This window comes from Ochotona curzoniae, unplaced genomic scaffold (assembly GCF_017591425.1).
Source record: "Ochotona curzoniae isolate NIBS_2020 unplaced genomic scaffold, NIBS_Ocur_1.0 contig_1014, whole genome shotgun sequence".
Taxonomy (NCBI): Eukaryota; Metazoa; Chordata; class Mammalia; order Lagomorpha; family Ochotonidae; genus Ochotona; species Ochotona curzoniae.
Window position 1 is genome coordinate 29,376,323 of NW_024464920.1, and position 13,714 is coordinate 29,390,036.

Genomic DNA, 13,714 nt, shown 5'->3' on the forward strand with positions numbered 1-13,714 from the left:
GAGGCTGTGGAGAGCAAGAGCAGCGCATTTTAGGAAGCTGACTGGGCAGTGGGTGGCAGGGAGCATGGTGCAAGATGAAGCGAACAGGATAGCAAGGTTGAGAGTTTCTATGATTACTTCAAGAACAGAGGAAACATGAAATATTTCAACTATGGAGTGAAATATGGAGTAAAACTTATGAAACACTGTAAAAATGGATGCACTTGAAGATTTCTGTGAGAACAATGTCAGTCCTTGGTGCTGGCTTGGATAAAGCAGGATGAGAGACTGTGGGTGTCTGCTAGGTGTCCGGCTTGTCCAGCAGGATTGAAGGGTTGCTGTGCTGAGCAGAGGACTCCTGATGTGGGTGCTGTGCTAAGCAGGGGACTTCTGGAGGGTGCTGTGCTGAGCAGGGGACTCTGGGTGAGGGTGCTGTGCTGAGCAGGGTACTCTGGGTGAGGGTGCTGTGCTGAGCAGGGGACTCTGGGTGAGGGTGCTGTGCTGAGCAGGGGACTCCTGATGTAGGTGCTGTGCTAAGCAGGGGACTCCTGATGTAGGTGCTGTGCTGAGCAGGGGACTCCTGATGTAGGTGCTGTGCTGAGCAAGGGACTTCTGGAGGGTGCTGTGCTGAGCAGGGGACTCCTGGTGAGTGTGCTGTGCTGAGCAGGGGACTCTGGGTGAGGGTGCTGTGCTGAGCAGGGGACTCCTGGAGAGGACCTCCTTTGTGGAGTCTGTCAGGAGTTGAGTTTTTCTTCAGTCAATGCAATATGAGTATTTAATGGGCTCTTTTTTTTTTTTAAGATATTACTTTGTTAGAAACAGATGGAGAGATCTTCCATCTACTGGTTCTCTCCCTAGATGCCCCTTAGAGCTGGGGCTGGGCGAGGATGAAACCAGGAACTCAGCATTCCATGTGTGTGGGTGGCAAGGAGCCATGTACTGATGCCAGCACCTGCTGCCTCCCAGGGTGCACATTTGCAGGAAACCCAACAGAAAGTGGAGCAGAGCCGGGAGTGGTATCTTTTAACTGCTGTGTCAGATACCTGCCATTTGATGTGTTCTTACGATGTGCCAGGCATTGTTTTACAATGTAAGCATTCATTGGAACCAAGAAAAAAAATCCTTGTCTTAATGAAGTTTTTGTTGTCATTGAGAGAAATTGACAATTTTTTTAAAAAGATTAATTTCTTTTTTTTTTTTAATGATTTCTCTATTTTTATTAGAAAGTCAGATTTACAGAGAGAAAGAACCCCTATCCTCAATTTCATTCCCCAAGCAGCCACAACGGTTGAAGCTGAGGCAATCTGAAGTCAGGAGCCTCCTCCAGGTCTCCCACATGGGTGCAGGGTCCCAAAGCCCTGGGCCGTCTTTGATTGCCTTTGCAGGCCACAAGTAGGGAGCTGGATGGGAAGTAGAGCAGCCAGGACACACACACCTGCGCCCACATGGGATCCTGGTGCATGCAAGGTAAGCACCTCTGCCATTAGGCTACCACGCCAGGCCCTAAAAAGATGCATTTCAGGGAGCAGGGTGTGCAGAGAATTAAGCTGCATATGGCCTGCAGGGGTGTTTGATGCTCGTGTAGTGTGGACAGATAGCTCTGCTAAGATCTGATTAATGAGGGAGGTGCCCATGCAGAGATCTGAGGCAGATTGTTTTCCAGGTAGAAAGAAAACCAAGAATAAGAGTTTTTATGTGGGGCTTAGTCTTGAAAAGAGTGAGAGGACCCACGTGACTGGTGCACAGAGGAAGAGGAGGTGAGGAAGGAAAGGAGAGGTGAGGAGTGTGGATGTTATTCTAATGATGCTGGAAAGCCTTGGGATATTTGAAGTAGCAAGGCAAATAGAATGATTTATAGGGTAAATCCATCCCTCTGGCTGCTCCATGGAGAGCTGCTGCACACAGGACAGGAAGCAGGCAGCAAGGCCAAAAAAGAGGCCTTCGATAGAACAAGAGATCATGAAATCAGTCATGCTAACATGGAAACCTCATGTATACAAAATATGTTAGATTACATTCCAGTATGTTTAACTATCTGTCTATTGAAAAGGCAGAGTGATACAGAGAGAGAGTCAGAGAGGGAGAGATCTCCCGTGTGTTGGTTCACTTCCCCAAATGGCTGCAGTGGCCGGGGCGGGGCCAGGTGGAGGCCGGGATCCAGGAACTCCATGTTGGTGTCTCCCACACGGGTGACCGAGGCACAAGCACTTGGGCCATCTGCTGCCTTCGCAGGCACATCAGCAGGGAGCTGGATGGGAAGCAGACTAGCTGGGACTCAGACTGGCACTCTGATACAGGAAGCTGGCAACAACAGCAGCCTTTTTAATAGTGATGCCAATTTAACAGAAATCCCAAATTCTGCTGGCATATATGAAGAAAAAAGAGCAGCTTACCTTTGGAATTGTTTGTATTCTACTAAATGATGTTTGTAATTAAAAGGGAAGCAAGTGGAAGGTTTCTGATTTTACTTGAGATACTGTCTTAGAACACACGAACATTTGTGGGTAGCAACCCCGCGCCGTCTTCACTTTGACGTGGAGAACTCGAATTGTAGAAAATGATACCTAAGGTTAGGAGGCAGGGGTCTGAATGTTGCATTAAATAGACTCAGAGGTAACTGAGGGTAGTTATTAAAAGAATAATTAGGAAAGTTTCAAGCATTTGATTTTTACTTTTTTATATTCCTCTGAGAAGTAAGATTATTGGGAACCTATGGGGTAGGCGTACGTTGTTACTGGCCAAACTGAAAAAGGCAACAGTTGGCTCACACCGACTGTCCAGGGACATCCTCCGTTAAATATTTGAGATATTTAGGCATATATGTGTGTTAATGATTGATCCATTGTTTTCTTGTATAACCTCATAATCTACTTTGACTTAGCCCTTGTTGTAAACATATCTCCATATCATTAAATACCATTTGTATTCTTATTTTTAATGACAACATGATATGCAAACTATAGTTATGTTTCAGTAACAAGCTGTTGTCATGGAAACCTGAGTTTGATTTATTTGAAATGTAGAGCTTGGGAGAGATGGGGAGAGAGGTCTTCCATTTGCTGGTTCACTCCCCAGATAGGCCCACACAGCAGTCCTGGGATGGGCCAGGCGGAAGCCAGGGGCACGGAAGACTCCTGACAGGGACGCAAGAACTCAAGGCATTGTCTCTGGCTTCCCATGGCACATTAGTAGGAAGCTGGGTCAGAAGTGGGGCAGCCAGGACTCGAACTGACACTCCCACGTACCATTGGTTTCACACACTACTCAATAACTCTTGCCCTGAAAACTAAGTTTTTATTCAGATTTCTATGAAACTTTTTAATGTTCTTATTTTGAAAAAATGTAAGGAAAATAGGGCCCAGCACGATAGCCCAGTGGCTAAGGTCCTCTCCTTGCATGTGCTGGGATCCCATATGGGCACTGGTCCATGTCCCAGTAGCCCCACTTCCCATCTAGCTCCCTGTTTTTAACCTGGGAAAGCAGTGAAAGATGGCCTAAAGCCTTGGGATCCTGCTGCCATGTAGGAGGCCTGGAGGAGGCTCCTGCTTCTTGGCTTCGGATCAGCTCAGCTGCAGCCATTGCAAACACTTGGGAAGTGAATTAATGAACAGAAGGTCTTTCTCTGTATCTCTCCTCTCTATATATTTGCCTTTCCAATAAAAATAAGTAAATCTTTTTAAAAAGGTAAGGGAATAATTCAGCTACATATCCGTTTGTTTTATTATTGTCTCTTTGTGTAAATAATCCCCAAGTTTACTGTGTGGTCAAAGAACATGAAACTGTAAGACTTTTGCTATGTTTTGCCTCTTTCCCAGAAAGATTGTCCTCCAGGCAGCAGTTTTCCTGCATCTTTGTGAGCTCTGTGTGTATTATCTTTTAAGTTAATTTTGTTCAGTTGTATAAGTGAAAATGATTACCTCAAAATTTTTATTTCCTAATTACTCGACTATCAGTGAGGTAAAGAGTATGCTTACTGTTTGCACTTTATATACTTGTTAATTATTTATTAATTTTTTACTAGGTTTATCTTTAATTACTTTTAAAGAAATATTTCTTTAGTTGTCAATCATATAAGTTGTATGTTTTCCCCAAGTTTTTCTTTTTTCTTTAAACTTTTAAATGTATACATTTTTAATTTTTATATAGCCAAAACTATATTGATTTTTAGGCTTATAAAATCTTCTGCAAATGGAGGTTACATAAGTTTTACTCATATTTTCTCCTCTTGTTTTTTTTTTTTTCCAGTGAAATTATTTCTTTATAAAAGAGGTCTTCAGAAGTTTGATGGAAAAGATGTATTATTAAAAAAAATCACATATGGTTTACAAAATGGTTTTATCCCAAATTTATGCTTTAATTCCATTTTTTCACAGTTAAAATTTTTATTATATTTTAATTTTTTATGTATTTGAAAGGCAGAAGAGATAGTCGGATTGTGCGCCTACTGGTTGATTCCCCAAATGCAGGGTTGGCCAGGTGGAAGGAAGCAGAGCTGGGAACTGGGTCTGTCTCTCCCATGCTGGGTGGCAGGTGACTGGTTACCTGAGGCATCATCTTCTGCTTCCCAGGATGTCTGATACAGGAAGCTGTATCAGAAGCAAAGCAGCTGGGACCTTGAACCAGGCCCTATTAAGGATAAAGGATGTTGGCATCCCAGGTGGGAACTGACTTGATTGCTGTGCTAACTGCCCACTCCTCCATACATTTTTTATTTTGAAAGAGCTCGAGGGAGAGACAGAGTTAGAAAGAGATCTTCCTTCTGCTGGTTCACGCCACACATGCCACAATGGCCAGAATCCAGGAGCTCCATCTGGGTCTCCTGTATGAGTGACGGTGGCCGAAGCGCTGAGGCCATTTCCCTCCTGCTTTTCCAGGTGCATTTATTTATAGGTAATTGGATAAATTGGAAATGGAACACCTGGGACTCGTACCTTGCTCATACAGGTCTGTTCCATCTGGCCAGCCCCTCTATTAACTTTTTGAAGTCCCCTCAGATATGTATCTGTTTCATTGTTTTCATTTAGAAAGAAAATCGGGCCATATCTCTGCTGACTTCTCCAGCTGCTGGTATCAAAACAGTGGATCCCCTCCCATTACGAGAAGATACTGAAATCAGCATTCCTAAATTTACTGAGGCAACTCTTCCAGTTTCAGCAGTTCCAGAATCTCCAGCAAATAACCCTGGACAGCCATCTTCTCTACCACATGCTCCGTCCTATTGGCATCCCTCTCGTCGGATTCAGGGTTCTCTGAGACACCCAGAATTTCAGCATAATGGTAACTATTTTAGTTTTAACTTTTTGTCTGTTGAAATGACTGACAGGTTAAAATAATATGGAACACAGATAAGCCTTTACTATATGTTGTTAAATGATTTGATTTTTTTTTTTTTTTTAGTTAACCTTACAGATTTATATAATAGGAAAAATTTCTTTAAGAACTCAGTGATACAGTCACCCAGTTTGGATTTTGCTAAGTTGGAGCTGTCTCCCAGGTCCTTGCTCACACATGTGAAGTAACCCACTTGGTACCCACAGCACTTCCTCTCCAGGGATGACAGGCCGAAATGGCTCCAGAGGTTGCGTGAGGTTGCTTGGGTGTGGGGCTAAAGGTCAGAAATGATTTTCTTAGTTTCATTAGGCATCATCATCCTGCTCTTTGTCTACCTTTTACTTTTGCTGTTGAGAAATCCGATCATCTGATGCTGCTTCTGTTCAGTTATTTTGTATGTAGCATTGTCTTTTTGGAAGCTCGGAGGGCCTTCTCATACCCCAGACGTGGTGTGCAGTTGGAGTGTATCTGTTCTCATTTATTTTGCTTGTACCCTGTGCGTTTTTCCAATCTAAAAAACTGACTTGTCTTGAATTACTTAGCCTGCAGTGACTTCTCCTGCGTCTTATTCCCCTTCTGCTCACTCCTGTTACTCAGCTATTGGATGTGACTTTTCTTTTTTATCTTACCACTCCTATTTTGCATCTGTATCTTTTTCTTCAAGGTTGAAAGGGCTTCTAATTTTACCTTCTGCCTCATTTCTTTAAAATGATTTTTGCTGTTATATTTTTGATTTCTAAGAATCAGAAATGACTAAGAATTAAAAATTAATTTATATCTGAATGTTTTATCTCTAATGAGTTAAATGCTGTGCCCCTCACTCCCTGTGGTTTAAGTATGGTAGCCTTGTCCTCAGCTGACCCTGTGTCCTGTAGTCACAGTGGCCTGATAAGCCTGTAGAAAGCAGGTCACCATCCCTCTCTGGGCGAGTGGCAGTCACCCAGCTGTGTAAATGTAGAGAAGTCCCAGGCGGCTTGCTCTGTAGAACGGTTCCACTCTGTTTCCTCGCTAGTGTAAGCTCTGTTCACATGTCTTCTCAGTCTTCTCAAAACCTGGCCCTCTGGGCCCGATGTGGTAGCCTAGTGGCTAAAGTCCTCACCTTGCACGTGCCAGGATCCCATATGGGTGCCAGTTCTGATCCTGGTGGCCCCATTTCCCTTCCAGCTCCCTGCTTGTGACCTGGGAAGGCAGTCGAGGGCAACCCAAAGCCTTGGGAGTCTGCAGCCATGTAGGAGGCCAGGAGGAGGCTCCTGGTTCCTGACTTCCGATCAGCTCAGCTCCAGTCATTGTGGCCACATGGAGAGTAAATCATGGGGTGGAAGAGCTTACTCTGTGTTTCTCCTCCTCTCTGTATATCTGACTTTCCAATAAAAATAAAATAAATCTTAAAAAAAAAAAATCCTGACCCACTGAGGGAAGCCCTGACTGCTCCTTGGTTTCACTCTGCTGACTTCGGCATGCACCTTGCTTGGATGCCTTTGCACTCACCTCCTTCTCCATTTCCCAAACTTCTGTCACTGTTTTCTTGCTTCCTGTTGTCTTTATGTCATTTTGGTAAATGTGTGTTATCCATCTGTCATCTGTTAGCACAGCCTAATGTTTCTTTGTTTTTTTTTCTTTATTTTTGACAATCTTCACTAGTTAAATAGGGCAAAAAAGGTTCAAGGGCTTCAGGAAAGTGGGTAAGACTGTTTTTTCCACATTGTTTTTTTCCTGTATCTGGGGTAAAGGGGGAGATAAAGGGAGAAGCCCCACCCAGTCTCCCACCCTTCCCAGGTCCCCGACATGGGGCATGCTCCGAGGATCTTGCTCAAGTGGTTTTGATAGTTCAACAGTTATGAATTGCTGCTAATCTCGCCACTCCAAGCACGATGAGGTCTCTGAGGAATCCTGATTGACATAGTTCATCTTAGAGTCGCCGTTTGCACTGTTTTTCACTGCCAACATATGGTTGGGGTAGTTGATTGATTTATTCTGTCCTCTGTCTTTTCATGGTTGGGGTTCTGAGTCTGGCAGTTCGATTGGGGGTTCTTCAAAGAATCTTTGTCAGGTGAAGGTTGTGTGTACTTGCCAGTACAGGGCCCGGCACAGTCCATCACCCCAATCAGCTGGTAGCTGCAATTGCTGGGTGGCTCCAGCCCTGTCTTCCATTGGAACCAGTGGGTTTTGCAGTCCAGCCTGATTCTGCCCAGCACACACTTAGCCTTCGCATAAACCAGTGGGAGCTGCAGCCTAGTTGGAGCGACCCACAATAACTCCCACCAGGCCCACCCTCTATCCCATTTCCCATGCTTGCCAGTGTGTGCAGCAGACTAGTCCAGTCTGTCCCACATCCCGTTCAGCTCTCAAACATGTCAATGGGCATTGAAGCCTAGTTCAGCGTAACCAGCTCCACTAGCCAGCCCATACATGCCTAATGTTTCTTTAAAGTTAGTTGAGTATAATCTTTGAATTTAAGTAGGTTTTCTGTAGTTTGGTTACATAGTTGCTAAGTTCACTAAGCACTGATGAATGGCCCGTTTCATAGTCATTTCTATCAAGATATAGAATTTATAAAATTTGTATAACCTACTTGTACTAACGATTTGCTATGAAAACTTGAATCTGTTTTGGGAATACCCAAGACTGCCCTTCACATTCAGTAGAACGTTTTGGCTCACAGTTATTGAGGCTGGGGAGCAGAAGGGGGAGGGCAGAGCTCCCTCTAGGCCTGAGCTAGCAGTGTGACCCCACCTGCTAGTGCCATCATGATGACATTCCATCTGCACCCCTGTTCTGCAGGGGACACATTGCAGCCAGAGCATTGGGGTATACTGTTTGATGATTTTGAAGAATAATCTCTTCTACCTTTTGTTTTTTTTTTCTGAAGTGGGAAAAACAAGGATGCGCAATTTGCAGTTACATCAGCATGAAGCCTTTGATGATGAAGGTATTTCAGTGTTGTAACGTACAAGTCCAGAATGGTTTATAAAGTGTGATGAGCTTACATTTGATTGATACTTTATTGTTCATAAGGTACTTCCACTGGTGAAAGCCTGTGACGGGGTGCAGTGGTCCCCAGCTAGAGGAGAGTCCTTGGGAGCCCCGAGGGGTGAGGCTCTTCACCAGGGCAGACGGGTTGCTAGGGACCATGCCTGGCATCCCGGCCAAGGGCAGCTCTTTCTGTTTCCCTGCCCTGTCCAGACTCACGGATTTGGCCTAGTGATACTCCTCATAAGTTCCCATCCCCCAAATATATATGTATTTTGCCAGTTTTCAAAAAAAGATGTGAACAGAGAATATGAACTTTCTCTGTGTGTGTGATTTTCATTCTAACAGATTCAGTTGCTTTTAATAATACCCAGAGGAATTTTGGATTCTTGATGTGAGCAATTTGAATTACCATTTTAATTCAGCGTAGAAAGTATGGAATTATTGTATTTCTGAAGTTTGAACTGGAAAGCAAATTTTAACACTGAATGTGCTGGAAGTTCGTGTACATCAAAGATTTTCTTTGTCCTTGGAAAATGTGTTTTTTTTTTTTTCTTCTTTTCCAGAATTCAGTGAGCTAGAAATCAGTTTGTTACATTTGAATGCAAAAATCTGGCAACTTTGAATCCAGTTCTGCTTTCTTTTTATTAAAATAACAATATTTTAAAAAATGAGTTTACATATTTAGATTGAGGAATTTCATTTGGAAGGAAGGGTGGCAGATTAAAATCAACTACTTCTGTAGTTAGTGAGGGCACTTTCAAAAGGTGGCAAAAGTACCACGTGGAGAACTGGCATTTTCTCTTTGAGAAATTTAACAACAATTTGCTCAGAGCAACTGTGTTTTTAAAATGTTGAACAGAACAGTATTATAGTTAACTATTTCCAGGTTAATACTGAAATCACAGGCTATGTGTTTGGAGAAAGGAAACATGGTCATTTAACATTAAAATGTTGATTTCCACATACAGTAAACTTGGAAGACTTTCCATGACAATGCTAATTTCTTGCATGTCAATGAATTACGTACGTGTCTTTTCTGACAGGCCCAGTGTTGATTTGACCAAGTTTGATGTCTTAGTTTTAATATTCTTCATTGGCTCTCGTTGGCACTGGACGTGATCTTGGCCGTGTTTCGTTGCAGATGCGGACAGGTGGTCGGACATCTCTGCCCGCTCTGCGGCCTCTAGCCTGCGGGCTTTCCAGACGCTGGCGCGGGCTCGGAGGAGAAAGGAGGATTTCTGGGGCAAGTGATGAATGTGGCAGAGACACTTCGTCCAGAGAACCCTGGGCAGGGTTTATTGCTAGAGCTTACTGTGTTTAGCTTTTTGTGAGTCCTTCAGGTGTGTGTTTTTCCCCTGACATGTCTTAGTTAAAAGTAATGTTTCAGCAGTCAGTTCAGCTTACTTGGGAACCTTTAACACAGGCTTTGAACAAATTAGCCGTTAGGGGATGCTTTTTTTACCTCCATCTCAGAGTACAAGGTGTAAGGTGTAAGGTAGATTGTCTCTATCTAGTTCTTCATATGTCCTGATTGTGTTCTAGTTGTCAGGGATAGCTGGCACAACTGCACATTTCACGTGTCCTGAGAATATTCTAAAAAGATAAAGATCCAAGGGTGGAGTGTATAGTCTTCTAAGATTGACTCCCTATGCATTTGAAATGGCAGAAGTCGTAGAATGAGTTTGTCGTTCTTTTGACTTTTGCCGTATTATTTACTTGAGTACCCTCTACATGTGTTTGCAGTATAAAGAGAATTGTACTTTGGAAATACCAGCTGTATATATTTTTCTTATTTATGTATCAAAATTTGCTGACAGAATGTGTATATTTTTGATCTTTATATCTTTGTATTCTATTTGTATAATGACTTCAGCTTACATTTGAATAATGTCTGGATTTTGAAAAATTATTTGTATAATGGAAAATTAAAACTTTGTAGAAATTTTGAAATAAAAATTGATCAAGTGTGTTTGGCTTCTCGAGAAAATTATTATGTGGGACCAGTAACTGTGTCTGGCAGCAGTCTGCTGATAACAGATTACTTCCACGTTACGGTTCTTTTGCTGTTGGGATTGCTAATTCCATTTAAAACAGTTATTCATGTAGGCACACTCTTATGTACAATAAACTGCAGTTGTTAACAAATTATAACTCAGTGAGTTTGGACAGAATCTGTCAAACCAATAGCATAATCAGTATACATTATATTTCCATCATCCTAAACACTTCCTCCCATATCCCAATCTCCAGGGCAGCCATCAATCAGTATAGATGTGTTTGGAAGAGCTTTACGTACCTGAAACATCTTTGGCTTTCAGTCAGAATATTTTCGAGAGTTATCCATGTTTTGGTTTGCATGTTTCCTTCGAATTTGTTCACTCACTGGAAGTTTTGGGTTTTTTGGAACTTGGGACTATAATGAATAAAGCTGTGTCATTGGTATTTATCTGCTTTCATTTCTACATTGAATATATATGTGTATATATACACACACGTACATCATGTGCATCTAGTGTATCTAGATGAGTAATATAGACTTGTGATTGCTTTGATCTAACTTGGCATCTCATCAGCTAGACAGAGAGGCAGACATCAGTGCCACAATGGGTGACTTTCCCACAATGCGTCCACCTAGCCCTTCTGCCCACCCCTGTCCCCACTACAATCTTCATCCCAGATGCTCAGATTGTCAGTATGTTCCTGGTTGTGAGTTCAGAGAGAGATGCACAGTTGTACACATACTGGGGCATTTTGTGTGTGAATTCTGTTGTCTCTTTGGATCTGGGAATTTTAAGGTAAGGATGATTTTAGAGATGAAACATACAGAATGTAAAAAATATGCTTGGTCCATAGTAAGAAGTGTTCTCATGTGGTTGAAGTGCTGCTATTCTCATTTTACTGCTGGGAAAATAAACCAGCCTAAGAGCTCAGCTGGTGAATTCAGTTTAGGACCTGAACTCCACAATTCTACCTCCTCTGGAATGTTTATTCTAAAATTGTTAAGCCCTACTGAGACTTCTCTGATGATACCTTTGGGGGTTAATTTTCAATTTTACCTTCTTGAAAGAGTATCTTTTGTAATCATACAAATGGGCTCAGCCACAACTTAAATGAGTTAACATTAAAAAAAAACCCTTCTGTAGAGCAGTGCTGAGGTTGGCTACTCGGGAAGCTAAGCAGGCAATGTGCATTCATTAGGACTGTACATGAATGTTGCAGACAGTCACAATTAATTATCCTGGATTTTGGAAGCTTATCAAAGGAACAGAAATCATGGAAAACACTTGATTGTGCTGGAATCTTCTATATTGCCTTTGGAATGTGCTTTTGTACCTTTACACGTGATGACTGCAGTCATGTTCCCGTGTTCAGAGCCCAAACAGCCGCCATTTCTCAGTTTCCCAAGGTGACTCTGAGACACAGAGTACTCCAGGTACAAAGGCCATGTCTGTCACTGGACCAGCTGCTTGTCCTTTGCTGGGCTCGGCTCATCCGAGTCTCGGGTTCTGAGGAGCCAGCTTCCCCTGCAGCTTAACTCCTGGATTAAAAGCAGCCAGTGGTGTCATCAACTCTGTACCCATGAACTTTAATGCTGATGACCCTGCTGCAACTCTGCCAATGAGATGTCTCTCTAATGCGGTGAGTGGAGGTGCGGAGTGGCATGACCCTCTGCTCTCAGGCTCAGAGCCAAGCTTCCTTCAGGCCTATTTATGTTTCATTCCCACCTGGGAGCTCCCGTGTAGGGGGCAGCTTCTCTGTCCTCCTATCCCTGCCGTTTGGCAGGTAACAGCAAAAGAGCGGTGGTTTCACTGAAGGCAGTTGTTCAGCTTATCCAGTCTCCGTTAGTCAGTGGAGTCCAGTGTCAACCATGGCTTCATTATGCCCTGGACCAAGGAAACCCAAGAAGGTGTTTGAGCATCTCCTTGGAAGCTGAATAAGAAATGAGGATTTGGTAGACACCAAATAGCCTGTGCAAGTCAGAACATAATGCTAGCAGTTGGAGTGGTACCCAGGGAATTCAGAGCAATTCAAATCACATAATGGACAATTTAGATAATACCAGGAACTTGCTCAGTCTCTCCCTTATCTTTTCTAGATCCAGTTATATGGTGGACATGGTGCCTGAACTATTTGTTCAGTGTTCAGGAATTTTGTGAACTCAATTTTGAAGATTAAGTCAGCAGCCGTTAGCAACCGGGCGCAGTAAGGAGTGTTTACACCACTGAAATCAGCAAATGCTCTGGGTCGGGTCTTTTCCCCTCTGTCCACCAGAGGGAGTTTTACCAGAGGGACTGTTACAAGCTCACCACAGTGACTTCTGTTAACCTTTCTCCTTTTCCCTAACCTAGGCCCAAGGGAGCAAGCAATCCAATTCAGAAAGGAGGTAAGAGGCAGTTCAATATATGACTTATTGTACTGGGGTGGGTGTCGTGTTGCTGCAGGCTAAGGCAATGCTTGTGATACCAGCATCCCATATCAGAACTCCAATTAGAGTCCTGGTAACTTCACTTCTAATTCAGCTTCCTGCTAATGCACCCGAGAAGGCAATGGAAAATGGCCCAAGTGTTTGGATTCCTGTCAACTATGTGGGACATGAGGATGGAGTCCCAGGCTCCTAGCTCTGGCCTGGTGCTGACCTGGCTGGTGTAGCCAATGGGGAAGTAAAGAAGTAGATGGAAGGCCCTTAACTTCCTTCCCCTCTTCCCTTGAAATAAATAAGAAAGATTAATTATAACATTCACATCTTCCTTGGCTTTTAAAAGTAAAGATTTTGATTTTCATTGTGGAAGGAGACCACCATGGATTCATGCAAGGAAGAGTCCAGCCACAGGGCCCAGAAATCCGTATGTATCATTTCCCAGTTTGTCTGCTGTTCAAGTGGATTGGAAAGCACTGGTCTTAGGGTTTGAATAATAACCTATGATGTAAGCCTCGTTCCCACCTTGAGCTGGCTGATGAAGCTTCTTGGAGCCAGTGGTTCTTACCTCACAACTGAGGCAGCAGCCAATTCAGTTTTAAGATGAAGTAGCATAAAGCTCTGCAAATGTGTTTCATATGTGAGATTCCTATGTTATCTCCCTTCAAAACATTAGCCTTATTATGTTTGGCAATTTTCATCAAAACAATAGGAGAAGCTAAGGTGGAGCCTGAAATTGTGGCATCTCTCAGCACAGCCTTATCTCGTCTGACCTACATTCAGCTCCCACAGAGGCAGTTTTGAGTTGAGGTGCTGAAATGATGTGTCTGTTTCCGTCGTGTGGTAAAGCGAGCAGGATGGCTTCTGCAATGTGGCAGTGCTGTGACTCAGCGAGTCTGGAAGGTGGAGTCCGTTAGCTGGCATATGCAGACTCCTTCAGTGTAGCCATGCATTGCCGATGTTATCACATGGGAGTCAGGAAATGCGGTGAGCAGGGACCCACTGTCATCAATG

At 43.3% G+C, this 13,714-nt stretch overlaps 1 protein-coding gene across 3 annotated transcripts in view; it reads left to right on the forward strand.

The window, feature by feature from the left end:
* MDM1 (Mdm1 nuclear protein) overlaps window positions 1–10,201 on the forward strand; it is a 28,914-nt gene extending 18,713 nt beyond the window's left edge. For all 3 annotated transcript variants that reach the window (XM_040982054.1, XM_040982063.1, XM_040982072.1), the window contains 3 exons: window positions 5,004–5,256; window positions 8,180–8,239; window positions 9,425–10,201. In XM_040982054.1, the coding sequence (XP_040837988.1) occupies window positions 5,004–5,256; window positions 8,180–8,239; window positions 9,425–9,534 (423 nt within the window). In that variant the 3' untranslated portion in view covers window positions 9,535–10,201. The remainder of the gene's footprint in view (window positions 1–5,003; window positions 5,257–8,179; window positions 8,240–9,424) is intronic.
* The last annotated feature ends 3,513 nt before the right edge of the window (window positions 10,202–13,714 follow it).